At 28.9% G+C, this 21,510-nt stretch overlaps 1 protein-coding gene across 2 annotated transcripts in view; it reads left to right on the forward strand.

Moving 5' to 3' along the window:
* The first annotated feature begins 5,332 nt into the window (after positions 1-5,332).
* The window catches only part of LOC149876956 (tetratricopeptide repeat protein 8-like), a 47,526-nt gene continuing 31,348 nt past the window's right edge, over positions 5,333-21,510 (forward strand). The window contains exons 1-10 of one of the 2 annotated variants that reach the window (XM_090074706.1): positions 5,333-5,473; positions 6,579-6,683; positions 7,201-7,321; positions 7,574-7,634; positions 8,082-8,198; positions 8,609-8,651; positions 13,615-13,704; positions 15,526-15,570; positions 15,683-15,768; positions 19,690-19,828. In XM_090074706.1, coding sequence (XP_089930832.1) covers positions 6,582-6,683; positions 7,201-7,321; positions 7,574-7,634; positions 8,082-8,198; positions 8,609-8,651; positions 13,615-13,704; positions 15,526-15,570; positions 15,683-15,768; positions 19,690-19,828 — 804 coding nt within the window. In that variant the 5' untranslated portion in view covers positions 5,333-5,473; positions 6,579-6,581. The remainder of the gene's footprint in view (positions 5,474-6,578; positions 6,684-7,200; positions 7,322-7,573; positions 7,635-8,081; positions 8,199-8,608; positions 8,652-13,614; positions 13,705-15,525; positions 15,571-15,682; positions 15,769-19,689; positions 19,829-21,510) is intronic. The other variant, XR_016448411.1, reaches the window with a different exon arrangement.

Consider the following 21,510-nt stretch of genomic DNA (forward strand, 5'->3'; position numbering starts at 1 on the left):
GTATTTTGAAAATGCTGATATAAAGCATATTAAAATAACACCACGATACCCGCAAGCAAACGGTATAGTAGAAAGATTCATGCAAGTAATAGCGAAAACAATAAAAACAACTCACTTTATGGGCAGAAACTGGAGAGAGGAACTTCAATGTATGCTTCGAAATTATAGATGTGCTCCTCATGCTGTAACCGGAAAACCACCAGCCACATTGTTATTTAATAGAAACATCAAAAATAAATTTCCTTCAATAATAGTTGAAAAATCACCATACGATAAAGAAGTAAGAGAGTCAAAATAAAAAGTATGCAAAAGTAAAAAAATACTTTGATGAGAAACACAACGCAAAAGAAAGAAATGATGTTAAAGTAGGAGACCAGGTTCTCGTAAAACGTCATGAACGTGGAGGAAAACTAGATTCAAAATATCTAAACAAGAAATACATAGTTAAAGAAAGAAAGCAAAGTTTAGTTATTGTAGTAGATGAAGAAGGAAACGAGTTGGCGCGTAACATACAATTTATAAAAAAGATTTTAAAACCTGATGAGTTTATACAAAAGGAAATACAAGTTAATGATAACGAAAGAACAAAAGCTGATAGAAAATCGTATCCCAAGCGAAATCATAGACCTGTGAAATTTTATCATTAAGTATCAAGATCTACTAATCTGATAAGAAAAGTCTTTCCCAAACAGGGGGAACTGTTGAGAATGATAACTACGTAATTATGTAATACAAATTACGTAAGTGCGTTCATGTGGAACGCATTATAAAAACGTATATAAAAATAGAAAGTAAGGACTTCGAAAAGAGATTAGAATTCGCGTTATATTAAAAGTTGTAAAAAAATATCTTTATTGACTTATCTTAAAATAATATACATAAATAAACATATACAAGGGTTATATGCTTAAGCGGATCACAACAGGAGAGTCAAAAGTTATAATCACTTTCGTTTATTCAATATATTAAACGACAATAAGCAATGATTAAAAAATGCATAAATTTCCTACATCTCCTTGCCTTTCAACGCACTTGGTGCATCGGTGAACAAGCTTGTATGTTCCCGCCTAGGGAATGCCATCGGGTCCCGTTCGGCCGCCGAACGGGTAAATTTAAAAAATTTTCGGGTCCCGAACCCATTTGGGTATAAAAATGTTAAATACCCGATAGCCCGATAACTCGAAACAATGATCAAACGGGTAAACGAGTAACGGCAGCTAATGAACCGAAACCGATAAATCATCGAGAATCTGTTCGGTTTTTTGTTTCATCACCATTCGGGTCCTGAAAATGAGGAAGAGATTTTTAAAATTGCAAATATCACTTTAATTCACTAAAATTTTCTTCGGAACAGTCTGTGAAATCTATAAACTAAAATTTAAAAAAAGATACTAAATTAAACTTATTTAAGCTGGAAGTTGATTGAAGAAGTAGTTAAATAAGCAGCCTAAAAAAACTTGAGTAAATGAAACAGGTTTGATGATGTAAAAATAAATGCAGTTTTGGTACCAAAAGTTAGCTTTCTAAACACATAAGTTGCTTTAGTCACCATAGAAATAAAACGCTGGCAAATATAGCGTTTTCACCTTTGAATTTTTGCCTAATACTGATTACAAAATTACTTGTAACCAGTGTTAGGTAAAAATTCGATTTTGATGAAGACCAGTTTTTCAGCCTTCAGATTTTTTTCCCCTTCGTGACTGTTAGGCTCGCAGCGCTGAACAAGCGCTCTGAGGATGCTGAAATAGTAGAAATGCTCACGATAGCAAAAGTAGTCATGAAAAGAATTGGATAGACGTTTCGTTTTGTCACCCAGGGCTGCATGGGCTTTCTCATCCATGCTGAAACTGCCTAAACATCATTTTCATAGGCAAAATTAATTACTTCAGATCATTAGGAGCATTTATTTATATAAGCAACTTTAGATGTAACTTTTGACAACTGGCACGTCTAATGGTGAATTAGGAACTTGCACAAAAGTAAACTACAGCCAGTTGCATAGCAATTTTTAACTAATAATATTTTTAAATGATTTTTCGCTCACATTTGTAACAAGGGTACAAGTAGTTGGCAACCAGGTAGACAACTTGTCTAGAATTCTTTACAACTTTAAGCAATGTTTGAAAATAATTAGCACTTCGTGTAAAATTTACAGGCACTATACCAAGAAACTAAACTAACTAGTTATGTATTACCTGATTTTTTACTAATTAATTAGCAATGTATTACCTTGAGAGGCAGGTCATCAGGATCTGAAAATAGTGTTGGATTTTCTTTTTCATGTTCTTTTCCTTCTTCGTTTTCAGTATCAACATCGCTAGACCTTGTAATAACTGAGCATTTGGCTGGCTAGCAGACATTATCGAAAATTTTTGCTCTTTTACGTACGTTCAATTTTAACTTTTTTAAATTTTTAAAATTTTAAAATTACAACCTTTTTATCATCATTTTAAGAAACGGAAAAGGAAACAATTCTGAAAACACACAAGAATGTTTTACGATCGCTTTTGTTAGTTTTTGCTTACATCTTATCGGCGTTATGGGGCAATACCCGTTTGGCCAATCGGAGTTTGAAAAAATTATTTTGGCTTTTATCGGTTTCCCATAATCGTTCGGGTCAGGTCTCGTCCGATTCCCATCGGGAATAGGACATTCCAAATTCCTGCCAAGAAGAATGTGATTTTTTACGGTTGAAGATGTGAAAAAAGCGGTGCATAAATGGTGACAGGATCAATTTGTTTGGTCCTGCAATCGTTAATCGCGAAACTTGTTGATCATTTCTAAGCGGTCCAAAGATATGATAGTCGTAAGGTATCTGCGCTGTACGGAGGTTGTTCCAGCGCCTCAAAACCTAATTGATTAATGGTATGAAGAGTGTGAGCAGCCGTATATGGGTGTACATTGCCATACAACAACAAAACTGTATTCGACAATAAACCTCAAAATTTGGTGCGAATTGCTAGTTTCAGCTTACTGGCCAGTAAATCATTGTATCTTGCACAGTCGATCGTACGTCCTTGTTCTAAATAATCTTCAAATGTAAGACTTTTTTGGTCCCAGAAAAAGGTTTTTCATTACCTTTCCTGCAGAAACCTGAGTCTTCGTAACTGGCGATCCAGGATGTTTCCACTCCGTACTCTGCTTTTTCTATTCTGGCTCATAATGATTGACCTGCTTTTCATTTTCTATGACTATTGTCCAAAAAAAATTCTCGTCTTCATTGTTGTAACGATTGAGCAAACGTTGATAGACCTAAAGGAGTTTGTGGTTGTGCACTTCAGTTAACTGCCTTGAGTCCATCTCGTGCTGACTTTATGGATGCCAAGTTCGGTATGGATGATTTGAAATTCAGAACCTTGACTAATCTGTGCACAGCAATACAATCAAAACTACTTGATGTCTTTTATTAAGAAATTTTTAAACATTTGATATCTCAGGAATCCATTTTAATTTCTTTCATTTCTAAAATGATGATTTCATAGTATTTTTCATTAACTCTTAATTCTGGGCAATTCGGGGGAGGGGGTTAGCTATTGTAGGCCACAACGATCGCATCATTTTGTCCATATTATTCCAGACTTCATTTACTATAATGACTTGATATCCTAATTAGAATTAGAAATCATTTGATGAGAGATAAAAGACATTTTTTATATCTTTTATTAACATATATTTTGCCAATAAGAGTTGACTCTTAAGAAATTACTGATTTTTTTCCACAACTGCAAGTTTCTTGCGAAATAAAGGTTTTTTTTTTAAGTTAATTTTATTTTAGTCATGTTCTGTATTTTTAATTTTCTTAACTCCTTCTCCTGTTTATTTGGATTTAAGGGTCTGCGTATCATTTCATTTCTGCATCGTTATCATTCCGATATGATAGCGGAAAAAAAAAGTCATCGGATTGAGAAGAGTTCCGGTATATACCGAGATTTAAACTAACTACAATACCAAATAAAATTTTTTTACCGATTTTTTGTCGTAATCATTCCGATGACACTTTTTTTTTCCACTATCATATCGGTATGATAACAAAACGGAACTGAAACGATACGCAGACCCTTGTTTGGATTTATAGATTGATATATGGCAGCTCCTTGAGTTTTTTGATGATTGTGTTTGTTTCGTCGTTATCAATAATAGAGACTTAGTTTGATAAAAAAAACAGTCCTACAACTTTCTACAGCATTTTCTTACACTTTCGTCTTAGGTTTTAAAAAGATTGCACTTTTTGTAACTTGAGAGAATGCATACAATAACTAAATCAGAGTTTTGCGACAAAGCTTGGAGAAAATCCTCTTTTTTTTTCGCGTTTCCTAAGTTAAATGCTGGGATTAATCTTCGAACCATTAACAAGTTTTATAAGCAGCTTTTTTTCTCAAACATATCTTCCAATTCTTAAACTCTATTTCCCATATTTTTTGTTTGACAAAACATGTGTGAAAGGAACGTTGAATGACACGACTAATGGTCTAGGGATGCATTTGCTACTCTTTTAATCTGGAGTTGTAACTAATACCAGAATTTTCCAAAACTTATAAATAACTTTTTTGGAACGTCTTTTTCTTTTCCATTTTAAACTAATTTTTAATTTAATAAGAAACAACTAAAACATAACTTTAAAATCGCAACATCTTGCAAACAAAATTCCAACACAATTAAAAGTTCATTAATTTAACCACTGAAGAAAAATTGGGAATTGTTATTTCCCATTTATTTCGTTTATCCACTTAAATATATCTAAATATCAAAGGATTTCAATTAAAAATAACATTAAACATTAAAATGATTTCCCTCGACAGAGATTTTTAGAAAATAAATAGTTTAATTTACCAAGTCTAAACAAGCTGATTTTCTCGTTCTTGATTAACTTCATTTCTTAATTTTTTGATTCTCTTTTGAAAAAAGATTTAATACATAGTTTCATAATTCTATTAACTATTTCTTTTGTTGTTAACGGAAAAAATAACAACAAACGAGTGAAGTAAAAACAGGGGCTTGTCAAAAAACCACGTCAAAATTCAAAATCCATTTCTTTTTAAACAATTTTATTCTTAAACTTTTGGAATCTGCCTTTTTATCGTTTAAAACATTTATCTTAAGAATTTTAAGAAAATTTAAGATGTGATTTAATGATATGAGTAATTTGGAATGGAATTATCCTGATGTGGCGTCATTCAAAAAAACTCCCCAACTCCCCAAAACTTACCTTAATGGGAAATCCAATATGAACTATTTCGTGTTGCCCGTACGTTGCACTACTAATATTATCGGAAAACAAACTTTTCTAAAACAAACTTTACTCTTGTTGCTATTGTTTATAAACACTTATTCATGCTAATGGTTTATATATATGTTTATCTACTATTTACTGAATATACTGATATATATTGTATATAAACATAATATTATTATTTAATTAGCTTTAATAATTTAAAAAGATTCTTTAAGCTAACAACATAAGAAATTGTTAAAGGTGAAATATTTTCTTTTTAAGTTACTATATTCTTACTTATTTCAAGTTACTATATATATATTTCAAGTCATTCGCCATATGTTTGAAATATAAAGTGTCTCAAATATAACTTTTTTCCCTTTCAACTAGGATTCGGAACATTGAATATTATAAAAACTATGCATTCTGATGTGACATTCAGCTAAATGTAAAACTTGACTTTTGGTGAAAATGTTTTTTTCTTTTTTTTCAAAAATGTAAATTATCTTGGATTAAAAGAAGAAAAAGGAAAAAACAGATCAAATATGTGAGATGCATTCTGACTCAATCAACTCCAATAGGCTAGAAAAAGCCTAAGTATTACAGTTGGAACTGTCAGACTCAAAAAAGTCTGATCATCTACCTAATAAGACTCCAAATATTAAATTGCCTTATTTGAGGTCCAAGGTCTAACACTAATTTTGTATCATCTTCAGGATGAATCATTATCATAATCTAGTCACTTTTCTTTTTAAAAACAGCAGAACAGTTAACTAAAATTCTCATCTGTTGAAGCTTTTTTAGTATTAGATTATTCAATAGTTTTTGCTGAGTTTGAATAAAAAAATATTTTTTAAAATAAATTCTGTCTTTTCTTCATTATGAAATTTTTTCCATCTTCTTTTATCTGACCTCTCATTCTTTCACCTGTTGTAACTTCTATCTATTATCTTTTGTTAAGTTAAAAGGATATCAAGAAGTTTATTACCATTTTTTATAAACATTTTCTGTTTCTTACTATTAATTCTTAGAACTTATTTAATGAATATGTTTTTTAAAGTTTGGCATAACTTTTCTAATGTTCTTTCAGTATTTTCTCTCTATGAAGTATTTGTATTAAAGTAATTTAAATACTGATTAAGTAAGTATTCTCTCTATGGTGAACAGTTAGAATGAGAAAAAATTGCCAGCACAAAAAGTTGTTAAGACACTCTTTTAAGCAATAATCTTAAGAAATTGTTTAATGAAACAGTTTTACATACCTATGAAAATAATTCAGAGAGTTACTTGTAAATAAATAAAAAATACATATCAATATAGACTATTATAACAAAATATATAGCTATATATTACATTATACTTGTAGACAATGGATCCTATCTTTATTGCCATGAGTTATTTTCGAAGAAAGAGGTTTGAGGACTGTTTGGAAATACTGTCAAATGTACTTACAAAAAATCCTTATGATCAGGTATTTATCTGTTTTTTTTTTCTTTTTTAATAAAAGATTAGTTTCGAATAGAGAAAATGTATTCAAAGTGTGTATTACAGTTTGGTTGCTAGAAAAATAAACTAAAACAATTGTTTGTGTTTGGTAATGTAATAGTCTTTTTTAGTCTTTTGCTATAATATGTAATATCTAGTCTTCATTACTTATCAGTGTTATCTGAATCAAAGACTAATTAAATCACATCATATTTATTAGCATTACTATTTGTTATCTTTATTATTTGTCATTACTATTTTTATTATTACTTATGGCTTTGTGTTATTATTTTTTTAATTATTGAAGTTACTCATTATTCATATATATTATGTACTAAATATATATATATTTTTAGATAAATATTTATTTCATATAATTTTTCATAGTTGAATTTTCATAATTGGTTGCTTAATTATTTCATAAATTTTGTTAAATTTTTATTTCATCTTACAGTTAGTCCTTTTGAAATCCTCCATTCATTAGTTTTCCTCTCTTAAATTAGGCTGCATGGCTGTTAAAAACTCGTGTTTTGACTGAACAAGTTTATGTAGATGAAGTTGAGGTAGATGAAGAGGGAATAGCAGAGTTACTAATGGATGATACATCTATTGCTCAAGTTGCCCGTAAGTAAATTTAAAAAAAAAATTTAACAGATAGTTTTACTCCATATGGCAATATCAAGTTTCAAGCAAATGCTTTAATCATGTGCATTTAAAAAATAAATTTGTTTTTTAAAATTCAGTACAAAAGTATACCTTATCAATTTGTTTTTAAAGTAAACTTTTCTCAGCTAAAAACCTTTATTCTTTATTCTTATATCATGTTTATTTATAAACCTTTTTGTTATGGTTTTTTTTATGTTAAATTTCAATTAGGGCCAGGAACTTCATTAAAACAAGCAAGCATAGCTAGTGATAGTTCTAATCCAGCAGTCAGGTAGTTATTTACATTTTTAGTAAATAATTTAATATTAACTTATGGGTCATTCCATATCAAATCACCTGATGGTTCCCAGGGTACCACCTCAAATTTGCTTCAAATTTTGACCACCCACAGTATTTATGAAAAAAATACAAACCTCAAAATTTCAGCTTGATTGGCCAAACCATTCCAAAGTTATGGTTTATTTAATATTGACAAAAATCAGAAAAATTTGAGTATCTGGAGCTTACATTAGATTTTTTTGATTTTTGACAGAGCATAAATTTGTAAATAAAAAAGGTGATCACCATAAATTTTGTATGTTAATAGTTTTTAACCCAAATAATCTAATTTTGCAGGTGTTTTTGACTGATTTTAAACAATTGAGTTTTTGTACCTCAAAGCTGCTAATTAATGCAATATTAGACAAAATTTTGGAAGTTTTTAAAACTTACTTTCCAGACCTTCCACTCAATCAGGACGTCCTGTTAGTGGTTTTGTACGACCTGGAACACAAAGCGGCAGACCAGGAACTATGGAGCAAGCAATAAAAACACCACGAACTGCAACTACTGCTAGGTTTGTTTTTCAGATAATAGAAAGAATCAAAAAGTAATGAATCAGAATTAAAAAATAAAAAATAAAATAATTTCCAAAAACTTATTATGTTAATATTTACAATCATTTTAAATATGTTATTAAAAAATATATATATATTGTATTTATAATAGATCTATCTAAACACTTTCTCAGTTTAGTTAAATATTAATTGTTCATATAAAAAAGAATTTTAAAAGAGTTTTTGAGAATCATAAGCAATTATATTATCAAAACACTGTACTCTTGGAAAATATATTTAACAATCTTGTTGAAATCAAACAGAAGTGCTTTACATAAGTATTGTATATCAAAATTGTGTATGTTTTCCTTAAGAAAAAATGATCTATAGTAATTTGGTTATAATTTTTTTTTTTCATAAATATTTTTAGACCTGCTACAACAGCATCTGGAAGGTTTGTCAGACTTGGAACAGTAAGTATTTTTTTTGTGTGAACGAATGTTTTAAGGTTAAATTAACCCACCATAGGACATTTTTAAAACTTAGTCCAGACACATATTGCCTGGCTGAACCCCCATACATTTTGTATGAAAATGTATGGGATATCATCTGTTTTAATCATTTTATATGGTAATTTTCTTCATAGTTCTTTTTTATCCAGAACATTATTTAGCCATTTCAGTTCAAAAAAGATAAAAACTAACACAACAATTTATAAATTATTATTAAGTTAATTTTTTATAAATTTTTGTGTTAAGTCTTAACTACTCACGTGGTGTGCTAAGGGATGTAGCAATGAAGTGCAAAAGGCATAAGCGTATACAGCTATTCATGAAAGTTTAAACGATTGCAGAATTTTCAAATCTAATCTTTGGTTTTTCTTGAATAAAAATCTAACGGAAATAGATATCAAAATAATTATTTTTCCAATTTGGTAAATAGGTTATTTGTTAATAGAATAAAAAAAAGTAGGTTTTGACTCATTACCGTTTACTCAGAAATTTCATTAAAAGTTAGGTGATACAAATTAAGAGGTTTCACAAAAGTTTAAACGATTTTATTTAGGATCAATTGTTTGCTAATTAATTGATAAGTCCGCTGCAAAATTTTTTTTTGCAGCGAATTTATCAATTAATTAGCAAATAATTGAGTAGTTTTTCAATCAAAAAATTCATCACAACATCATCAGGCAGCTTTTAATTCATTAAAAATCAACTTAAAATATTGTTTCAAATTAATTTCAATTGCGTGCAAATGGGTCGAAAATCAGTTTCTAGTGACATCAAATGGCAAGTTATTTGGTATGGCGCGGACAAAAAATCACACAAACGTTCAAATAGGCAAAATACTTAACATTTCTGAATATTATGTTAGAAAAACCATCAAAACCTGGGAACTTACCAAGGATGTCTCTGACATGCCGCGTACTGGTAGACCATCCAAACTCAGCAACCGTGACAAAGATGGTGTATTCAGAATGAACAGAGAAAACCCCAGACTCAGCTACAAAAAACTAGCACAAATCTTCAGTGAGTCAAAAAATAATCCAAAAGTTAGCAGAGAGCTCGAAAGACGAACATTGTCGGACAAAGGTATTGGAATGTACATAGCTGCTAAAAAACCTATTCTTTCAATCATGGATAAACGTAAACAACGAGTGTGGTCCAAAGAAAGGCTGGACTGGTCTGTAGAACAGTGGGTAAAAGTTATTTGGAGTGATGAAGCTAACTTTTAAGTTGTAAACCGCAAGGGAAGAATCTATGTCAAAAGATTTGCAACTGAGAAATACTCAGACAGATTTTTGCAACATCGTGGACAAGGCGGTGGAGGTTTGGTTGGCATCTGGGGATGTTTTTCTCACAAAGGTATAGGCTTCTGTGAGCTGTATGAAGGCCGAATTAATCAATACACCTACAAGAACACATTGGAAACGTGTTTAGTTCCATCAATCAGACACTTGTATGGCAGAAGCAAGCAATTCATCTTTCAACAAGACGGGGCTTCAGCTCATACAGCACACTCAATCAAAGAATATTTTTTGAAAAAAAAGTTCAATGTGATGCCCTGGTGCCCTAGATCACCAGATCTCAACCCAATTGAAAATATTTGGTCTGGGATCGACAATCAACTGACATACCATGAAATTCAATCAACTCAGCATTTAAAGCAACTTTTAAAAGAGTACTGGCTGAAGGTACCTTGCGTGATGTGCATGAAATTAGTTGAATCAATACATAAACGAGTTTATCTTTGCTATAAAAACTTCAAATATTAAGTTTGCTTTTTTTTTCATTTTTTGTTTGAATGTTGCAATTCGTTTAAACTTTTGTGCTTCCTTTTTTTCCTATAAGATTTTTTGTAATACTTTTTTCTAACTAAATATTAAAATTTTTTGTAACATGTTCATATTCATTTTAATGCTAATTACTTTTTCTTTAATAAATAAAAAAAATTAAGTCGATATCATTTTACAGTTTTTCTTTATTAAACAAAAACCAAACATACTTGATAAAAATTCTGCAATCGTTTAAACTTTCGTGAATAGCTGTATTATATAAGCCCTTCTCTCTTTACTTCATATATTAAAGCTGTACACATATTATTGAACAATCTCAATAGATTACAGCACAAAATTTGATGATTTGCATGTTATGATATTGACAATTACAAACGCAACATAGTAAGTGAAGACTGGAGAGTAATTTTGTAATTTATATAAGTTATTTAAAAAGATTATAAGTAATTTATGTAAAATACACTTACGTTTGGTTTTTTACTTGACAGGCACCATGAGAGGAGTTAAAAGTTAAGTAAAAAAGTTTTCTCACTACTCACTTATTGCTTATATTAGCTCAGGTACAATATTTTGTATATTTTTTGAGAGGAATTTTATAGCTAATGGGTGATGAAATAGAGTTTGTTTATAATACGGAAATGCCTAGAAGAAGTACCCAGTACTGATTTTCTTGAATGATTGGCACAAGCTTTCATTGATGATATTCAATATGGAAATACTGATCAAAGCAAAGAAATTGATCCATTTAGTAGTGATGATGACACTGAAGATTATACACCTGATAATTATGATGCATTGCAAATTGAGGATGACACAGTAATTGAAGCAAATGAATTATCTGATAGTGATGAGGAAAAAGAAAAGGAAGTGGGTGCTCAACAAGAACAAAATGGTAGTTTTTTCATCTGAAAAGATGGCACAAAATGGATCAAATACTGCTGTTTATATGTGACAACAGATTATTTGTTTTTGATCCCAGGTATCGGCTTCAAAATTCTATTTCAATAGAGGTTTTCTAGAATTTTTTCACACTGAACATTTTATTCATAATCATTACCAAAACCACAAATATGGAAAAGATGCAAGTGATTTTTTTTTTCTTTCAGAAATTCAGAAATTTTAATTCAGAAATGGAATGAATTAATTCCCAATCCATACCGAGAATCTGGATTAATTTGACAATCAATTAACTTAATACATTTATTGGAATACATTTGGCAGCTGGTCTTTCCCACAATAATATAACACATGCACAATTTTTATGGTGTTCAAATGCTATTTCCATAGTTATATAGATGAATTTTGCCTACTTACCCTTAAAGCTGCACCCATCTGTGATGTGTGGAGTTTGAACGAAAATCTAGCCAAAAATTTTAAGCCATATGAAAATATAACTGTTGGTGAACAACTGTTTCCATATTGCAGTAAAATGAGATTCATTCAGTTTATACACCAAGACTAAATATCCATTGAAAGATTTATTTTTCGCGGGTAAAGTGCAAATGAAGCATATGATGTGAATCAAGGCAAAAATGTCTCGCTACAGTTTGTAGGCTAATATGCTACTACTGGTTGGATAATTGTGGCTAACAATTTTTTCACAACATTAGAAGGCACAAAAAAACTTATCAATCTTGGTTTTTCATCTGTTGGAACCATTTAAGCAAACAAAAGATTTATACCACAAGAATTGAAAAAGAGTTCTTGTCCTGTACTGTCACCTCTTTTTGGCTTTCACTAAAAATCCTTCCTGTCCTGTACTGTCACCTCTTTTTGTAACTATGTGCCAATAAAGAATAAAGTTGTGAAAAGCTCAAGTCAATACACTTAAAGGACTCAATACACTTAAAGGAAAGAAACATAGTAAACTTTGTTTACAAGTATTTGTGACACCTTTGTGTTATGATTTTCCCAGAGGCAAAAGAAACAAGGAAGTTTTGTGAAACAGTCTTGAAGGCCCATGAGAAAACGACCTTCAAATACACAAAACTTTACTTACTTTACATTACCAATAACACGAAACTTTACTTACTAATAGCACAAACTGAAATAAGGGTTGAGTCACTTGTAGTGTTGTATTTGTATAAATACAGTTCAAGAAGATTCTAGAAAGTTCTGGAAATTTCTTGAAAGTTCTAGAATATTCTGGAAAATTCTGGGACCTTCTGGACAATACTAGTAATTCGGGAATATTCTAGAAGAATGCTCAGTATTAAATAGTAATTAAGAACCTTCTCAGAAACACATAAATTTCAAAACACTATCCTGTTCACAGAAGCAAAGTTTTTGTGGAACAACATCTATTTGCTATTTGTTTTCAGCAAAACAGGTTAGGAAGACACACTTTCAAACCAAGGACAAAAAAATAAATAAATAAATAAAAACTTAAACAAAAATAAAAAAATAAAAAAATAAAAACAAAAATAAAAACTTGTTACATAGTGTTGTTCATTCTTTGAACATAGTTGAAATGGTTCCAAATTCATGAATAAACAGATAAAAAATCACAAACATATACCAAAGTATTTTTTCTCAGAACTCAAAGTCATTTAATTTTTTTAGGTGTATTGGTAGTTAAGCATGTGTCAAAACTAATAAAACAGGTAAGATATTGAGAATTTTAGCCTACTTGTGCAGAGAAATTGTGTCAAATCTTTTGCCATGTAAAAACATGTAAATGTATAGGGTTCCAGCCAGGCACCGTTTGTTGAAACTAATAAAACAGGTAAGATATTGAGAATTTTAGCCTACTTGTGCAGAGAAATTGTGTCAAATCTTTTGCCATGTAAATACATGTAAATGTATAGGGTTCCAGCCAGGCACCGTGTGTTGAAACTAATAAAACAGGTAAGATATTTTGTTGTTCACCGTGTGTTGAAACGTGTGGTGGGTTTTTAAAACTATCCTTATCTAGGAGAATCCAACACTTTGTGAAGTATGTTGCATGAGTCGATAGTCAATAAAAGTTTAGATAGGTTGCTAACTTGATTAGAAATAAATCAAATTTACACTTAAAGTCAAGAAAAGGTCTAGCCAGACCCATATATCTGACAGAGTATTAATGTGCTATAAATTTTTTCTTAGTTTGATGAATTGTATATACTGATGAATCAGATCACTTTTCATTATACTTTTTTTAGGCATCAATGCTAACTCAACCAGATGAGAATTTTATAAATCTTTCTAAAATCAACTTTGCAAAGTATGTTGAGCGCCCTAATCTTGCTAAGGTAAAATTTTTATATTCAAGTATTCTTTTGGTTGTTTTCACATAACAAATGTTCATTCAAAATAAACCTCTTTAAAGTGTAAGTTTGTGAAGGAATAAAAATCATAATTTGCTATGAGTCAATTAGCACACAAACTAAAATAACTAAATTTCAGCAATCAGTTTAACTGGGGAACAAGAAGAGTAGACAGTCAAATTTTGGCAGTCACTTTTTTTGGCAGTTAAAACTATAGTTAAGCAGTTTATTATTGATGTTTAAAATAATTTTTTACTTTTGTGCATAGCTTTTCCAACACAAATTGGCAGTTGACACATAGCAAGTTTAACAAATTATTATTTGCCACAATCCAAAACCCCATATGTGGTTTTTTTTGTCAATTCATAAATCATTTCTTCAAATTTTGACTTTTAAATTAATAAGTTCAACTGTTTAATTTAAATTTTGACTTTTAAATCAATAATTTCAACATTTGGGATATTGCAAAAATAGTTCTAATATAATAAAGCAGTACAAATATATTGCTTCACTCAATCTTTGGTTTATCAGATGAATTGATGAGTTAAAATTTCGAAGACAGTTTTTTTATTGTTGAGTATCTTTTTGTTGTTGTGTGTAAACTTTGCACTGTATCTCTTGTTCATACTTTGTTTATACTAAGAAGTACTTAAGATACATAGGGATCTGTGCTTTCCATGCACTTGGATAATTGTTGAAACAATTCACCTTTATATACTTTTGTGAGTCCATTTTCAGGGTTTATAGTGGTATTCACAGAAGTGATATTTCTTCTTAGTGTAGACTCCAACTCTTTCTGCGGTCTTTTAATTGCTTTTGTGTACATCTTGTCTTTTGCTCCCATAACAAAATTCCTCTCCCCACTTTGATCTTCCAAGGATGAATCATCAGCAAGTCTCTCATTCTTTATGGTTTTTTTGTTGGACAAAATGAACTCAGCAGCAATTTTGACAGGCATCAAACAACATTTTCATTTCTCTTTTGAAAACCTGCCTTTGTTTTACAGCTGTTGCACCATTTATAGAATTATTTAAAAATATTCATAAGGGAAAAGAGGAGGTCAATTTTTGCGTCAGAAACAAACGCTCTAAATTCACAATCAATCATGTATATTAAATAACCTGTCAAAAATGGTACTTTATTATGTAAATTGTATTAAAAAAAAACGATTTCCAATCATTATTACTGTCATAGTATTCTTATAGATCAACCAATTTTTATTATATATGCTAGTTATTTTATTGAGAACACTCTAGCTACTTTGTTTTCTTAATTTTTCTAAGTTCTTACAATTTGTTCCTTTATATATTTGGCAATCCAGGTAGTTGACATCCAGTTTGCGTGAAATCAATGAAAGCTTTTAATTGGAGAATACTATTTTTAATTTCTTTGAGATCTTTCCAAGTATTTAGAAAACTGATTTAACAAAATCCAAATAAGATGGTCTCTACATATATTTAAAAAATCCTATTAAAGAAATGAAGAGTCTGACCCTTTTAAAATTTACTTTTTCTTAAAAAAGTGCTGAATTCAAAGTTTGAACAACAAATTTTAACACAGAACTAACTTAGTGAGTTCAGAATTCAAATCTAAGATCCTATTTCATATGCTGTATTCCACTTGTGCTAAGTTAAACTTGAATAAAATGATCAAATTTAACAGAATTTTAGCAATGCTTAACAATTCTATTTTAGTAATTTTAACTAAATGTTTTGAGATTAAAGAATTTGTTTGAACTTTGGAAAAAAATACTTAACAATCTGGGTTTCTCATCAGGTGAATTTAAAAAATTTTTTTTTTTGCTAGGCTTTGTTTGAATATATATTTCTCCATGAAAATGATGTTCGAAATGTAAGTAGTTGTCTTTTAATTACGTTCCTTTTATTACTAATTTATTTTGAATGAGTTAAAATATAATGTTAATGCTTATGAAACAATAATCATTCTTATTATTTATGTGCAGGCACTCCAACTTTCAGCTCTTGCTGTTGTGACCACTGAGTACAAAGACTGGTGGTGGAAGGTACAACTGGCCAAATGCTATTACAGGTGAGGTGTAATTTTATTATACTTTTAGCATCTTTTATTTATTTCTTTTTTTGTATATGATTTTTTTTTTATTTTCTTTTTTTGTATATGATATTCAGATATATTAAGTTCAATATGCAGTTATACTCATTAGCTTTGATTTTTTATCTTTGACTTTGTTTTAATAGTACTGGACCTCCTAGTCAGTAGTTTAATTATAATGTATGAGTTGAGGCATTTAGTGAATTTTAATGACTGAAAAATTTTATCGGTAAATAAATTTCCTAAATCACTAAATTTAGAATGCCATTACCTATACCAATATTATTTTAAAAAGTGTTAAGGAAATCACTGTATAAAAGCAATTTCAGCAGAGAATATATTATCAATTTTTATTAAAATATTATCATTATATTAAGATATAATTGTTGATAATAATTATCATAAAAATAAAAGTTGATGCTTTGGATGTTTAATGTTTTTTTGCTTTAATTTAGTAGATATTAGTAGTTATAAAAAGGTAGGAGCTGGTTCAGCCCATTTTTTTATGATGTACCAACCATAAAAAACATATCCCCAGAATTATTTTATCAATAGAAGATTTTTTTGACCATTATCATTTTTAACGCATGAAATAGAAAAATTAGAAAATAATCAACCATGTGACCAAACATAAACACACGGTTAAATTAGTGGTTAAAAAAATAAAAAATGTGTCAATCCATTTAAACCATATAAGCAACCATAAACACACAGATGAAATTTAAATTATAATTGTATCAGAACATTCAAAATTTGTCTATTGTCACCATCAACACATGATAAAATTTTAAGCAACCATCAACACATGATAAAATTTTGAGCAATATATTTATGAAGTGAACTCTCTTACTAAATAACATATCAGTAATAAGTGTGGAATGTCAAACAATTCTTTACTATCTATCCATGAGTTGAATGAGCCTGGATAGCCAACCCATTTTACTAAAGGCTTTTTTTTTGTTATTCTCTGTATCTTTTTAATCCTATATACATTTTTTTTTTCTTTCAATTTTTTCTTCGTAAAATATTCCAGCTATTTCTTCTCTGTTATAATCTTTAATTGTATATGTCACTGGAGTAGTATTTTGCACTACAAATGCAGTAAAAATTTCTTCAGTTTTCTTGTTGTACAACCCTTTTCAAAGATAGACTTTTTCTTGCTTATTTATCAGGTTTAGAGCATTCTGTTACCCAATTTTTTATCCATTAATTCTGTTACCCAATTTTTTATCTATTAATTCTGTTACCCAATTTTTTATCCATTTTGAGATACTCTTAGACTAATAGATCTCATTTCTTTTTACTATAGATAGCTAATTAAAACATATATAATATGTTTTATGCAACATAAAAATCTTTTTACATGAAAAAAATCATTTATGTTGTTCACAGAGTTTTCTCTTTCACACTCAACAAAAATATGTTTCAGTCTCTATAGCTTCTCTATTTTTGTTAATAAGTTATATTTTTTCATTTTCATGTGTCCTTTTACTTGTATTCTATTTTAACCTTTGTCTATTTTTAGTCAATTCACTTAGAACAAAAGAAAACTCTTTTTGTGAAAAAAAAAAAATGTACTAAATGCTTTTGAAACAACATCACTAATCATATTCAACTTTACCTCTGCTAATGTTTTTATCTTTTCATATTTTTCAGTTTTTCAATAACATATTTATTAACAAATTCACCTGCAATACTTAGAAATCCTTATCCTAAAACTGTTGCCTCAATAGGTACAACTACTTGTGCTTCAATAATAGTAGTGGATTATAGGCCAGCTATAAGAATTTACCTAATTCTATAGATATAGCTGTAATTGTTGTGTATATAAATATTTCAAAGTTAAATGTATATAATGTAAAGTTTCCAAATGATTATCTAAAAATTCACTATGATTTTTATCATTAACCTCTGTGCAATCCATTATTATTTTAATCTCATCATCTTTATGTATAGATTTATTTTTTGGAAGACAATTAATACCGAATTCTTCTTTATTATCTATATGTGTATCTTCAATCATTATGATAATAATATACTGATTTCCTCTACAATGTCTAACAAGATCTACTCCAATTCTTGAAAAAATACTCCTGTCATCTCTGTTATATAGATAAAAATTAAAATATTTATAAGAAATTTCCTTTATAAGATCATCTACATCTTCTCTAAGATATTGAATTTTTTAAAAAACTAAAATCATTTAAAAAAAAAAATCTGAATTCATCAGTTACTTGTAAGATTAATCTATAGATTGCAGAATATAATTCATATGAGCATTTAGAGATTTGATATATATATATATATATATATATATATATATATATATATATATATATATATATATATATATATATATATATATATATATAGTACATTCACATAAGCTCTGAAAGAGCCGCTGTGCAAGGTATTATCCAGTGCTAATTTGGTGTAATGGAAAATAATAGGTAAGCTTTACTGCATGTTCATCTACTGATAATACTCAATTAACATTTGGTGATTTAAGTCCAACAGGTCTTGCACCTTTAGATGGGAATGTATAACTATTTGCACATTGTAAAGGAATTGTTATTTAGTTAGACACAATAAAAACATCATAAAGCATTTTATGAAAGATATTTGGTTGATTGTGATCCCATTTTTATATAAGATAAAAAAATATTTATGATAATAAAAATTATAAATTTGTTCAAAAACAAAACTTTGTCATATTTAAATGACTGTATTTCTTCTCATTTTATTTTATGAGAAAACCCTGTTGATAGAATAGTAACAGGTCTACAAAATAAAGAGGTTGTAAAACAAATCTAAAACTGTGTTATAAGTATATTTGAAGACTAAGTAAAAGATTATTTTGTGACATTTTGCTTAAAACATTTTCAAATAACTCTTGTAAAAACTCTTTTAGAGACTATGTGGCTGTGTCACATTCTTGTGTAGTTTAACCAAAGGATTTTTAAAGTATATGAAGACATTGTTTACCCCTTAAAATAGCCATGATATATTATTCAAAACAAATAGTGTAAGTTACTAAGTTTGCTCCAAACTATGGTACTAAAAGTGCTGAATACAATAAAGTACACTTTTTGTATTTAGCACTTTTAGTACCATAGTTTGGAATGAACTTACAACAATTCCGTCTTACTTTACTATGTTCACATTATTCTAGTTCCACATTCTACAAATCCTCATCTTAACTTGTTACATTCTACAAATGCCCATCTTAACTTGTTATGTTCACATTCACCTGCACTTTTACATTCTTTACAGTGTTTTTAGCTTTAAAGTGAATACAAAATACAATTATCTATCAAATTAGTAATTTATTTTGTTGTAAACGTTGTAAATGTATTAATTTAAATATTTAACTAATTTTTGTATTTAAGAATGCATCATTAATTATGGTTATTTACTGATAGAAGGATATAGTTTGTGTTAATTTATAATTTATGTTGCGTTCCATAAAGATCTTATGATTTTAATGTCTATTTAATTTTTTTATGTTTTAAGTTATTTATTTTATAGTAAATTTTTTTTTTAGATATTTATGAATTTTTTTTTTGTTAAATCATTCATCATTTACAGTGTCTTTATTTCTGTTGTTGTTATTCATGTGTAAGGTTTTAAAGGACCACAGGGGAGAAACCAGTCACAATTTAAAAATTTATCAACATCTGTCTAATAGATAATTTTAAATCAAATTTTAAATGGTCAAAGAAAAGTTTAAAAGGAATAACCACAACAAATGGAAAACCATTTGTACTTTTACTTTAAAAATTTTTTCTGATTTTTGATTTACCTTGAAATTTTGATTGACATTTTTTTGCCCTTCTGGCTTTCAATTTTTTTTTAAAGGCCAGGGGGGCTCATGATATTATCAGAATTTCAAATATTTAGGTTAGGTTTATTTCGTGATGCTGAAAAGCAATTGATATTTGCACTTCAAGATGAGCAAATTGTTGATACATATCTATACATATGTAAAGTTTATGTCAAACTTGATCAGCCACTTACTGCTATTGAAATGTTATTGAAAGTAAGTTTTATTAAAACTCTTTGAGGAACTGCACAAATGATTTGTGTTACTTGCAGTCAGTTTTTTTTTTCTTTTGCTTGCATTAAGAACATTTTTAATATTTCATACAAGTTTTTATACATGTTATTGCTTTTTGCGGCTTTGTAAAAATATTTTTAGAATCATTAATTTTCTAAATTTTTATTTATAAAATAAAAGATATATTTTTTGTATGTAAAAAAAAAGGTTTAACTTTTCTATATGTAGGGAATCCAAACCCTACATACAGATGTTATTACATTGCTTTGATATGATTGCTTTGAAGTTATTGATGCAAGTTATCCAGTGTCATCCCATAATGAAAATCTTATGTAAAAGATTTAACCCTGTGTTGATGGAGAAATATTTTTGTTTCCCTTTGTATTTTGTGTATTTTAGTGTTTTTTCTACTCTCAAGTCTAGTAGAATGGCTATTAGATTAAAGGCTGCAGTGACTAAATGTTTGGTTGCTTTCAGTTTATTAGAATTGATTGCTGTTCTGGTTTAGCATTTGGTTAAAAAATGGGTTTAGTTCATTTCTAATCATGACCTTTACCTATTACAAGTATTAAAATGATACCCCAAGTTGACCATTAAAACACAGTTGTTGCAATAAAAGTAATGAGAGAACAATCCTGGCAATTGAGTGAGAACTTGATTGAATGCTTTATTCTGACTCATATTAACTATGATAGATGCCCTGAAGAGACTATAAATGAAAGTTGATCTTAGAATAGTTGATTTAAAGTTAATTGCATAGTTGCATGAATTTGTATGTTGTATAAGAGATTCTGCTTTATCAACTACGCTTTTAGATAGCTGTTACCACTTGTTTTCAATCTTCTTTCCTCTTTTGATGGCTACTCTTTCAACTAAAGAAAGTTTGTATAGTCTCTTTGGAACAATTTTCCACCTCTGACCTCAAAGATAAATTTTCAATAGGTACTTTTAGAACATTTTGTGATTGCATTTTTAGAGCATTCTGAGAAGAAATAAAATATGTTAAGCTGTTTGCTTTATAACATGATGCTTATCTATCACTAATAAGTTGGTTGTTCAACTAGCAGGAATACACAAAAATAGAAGAGCTTTTATTTTTTGAGAATTCCTTTGACACTTGCTGTGACACTGCCGTGTTTGTAATTAATGTCTTTCACAAAATGAGGTCTTTTACTTTTCTAGCGATGGATTTGTCAGTTTTTAAGGGTTGTTAAATTCACTGCACCCCAAAATTGGTTTTTTATTAATGTTAATTTGATGAGTAATGTTTATTACATACATAATTGGATTTACATGAATAAGATACTACTAGATAGTACTAAAGGACTTGTCTGAAAGTACTTGGGTTTGTTATAAATATATCACATGGGCGATACTCCTTTTTACCATGTATTAGTTTCTGTATATTATTTCTATTGATTATCTTTTATACGAAAATGAGAGAACTAGTTTAAAATTAACAAGTACAAAAATTAAAATTTAAAATATTTTAGCAATTTAATGTAAATAGTCCCTTAACTGAGGGCTTTAAATGGAAAGCTGTCATATTTAATGCAGCATACCTGGACTTTGGTGGAGCTATAGTTATACCCTATTTACAGTAACTGCAACATAACTTAATTGGAAACTAATTTTTTTAAAAGATAAATTATTTTTTGATATTA

This window comes from Hydra viridissima, unplaced genomic scaffold (genome assembly GCF_058129835.1).
Source record: "Hydra viridissima isolate aposymbiotic clone 2 unplaced genomic scaffold, HvirCarnegie_v1 scaffold_17, whole genome shotgun sequence".
NCBI lineage: Eukaryota > Metazoa > Cnidaria > Hydrozoa > Anthoathecata > Hydridae > Hydra > Hydra viridissima.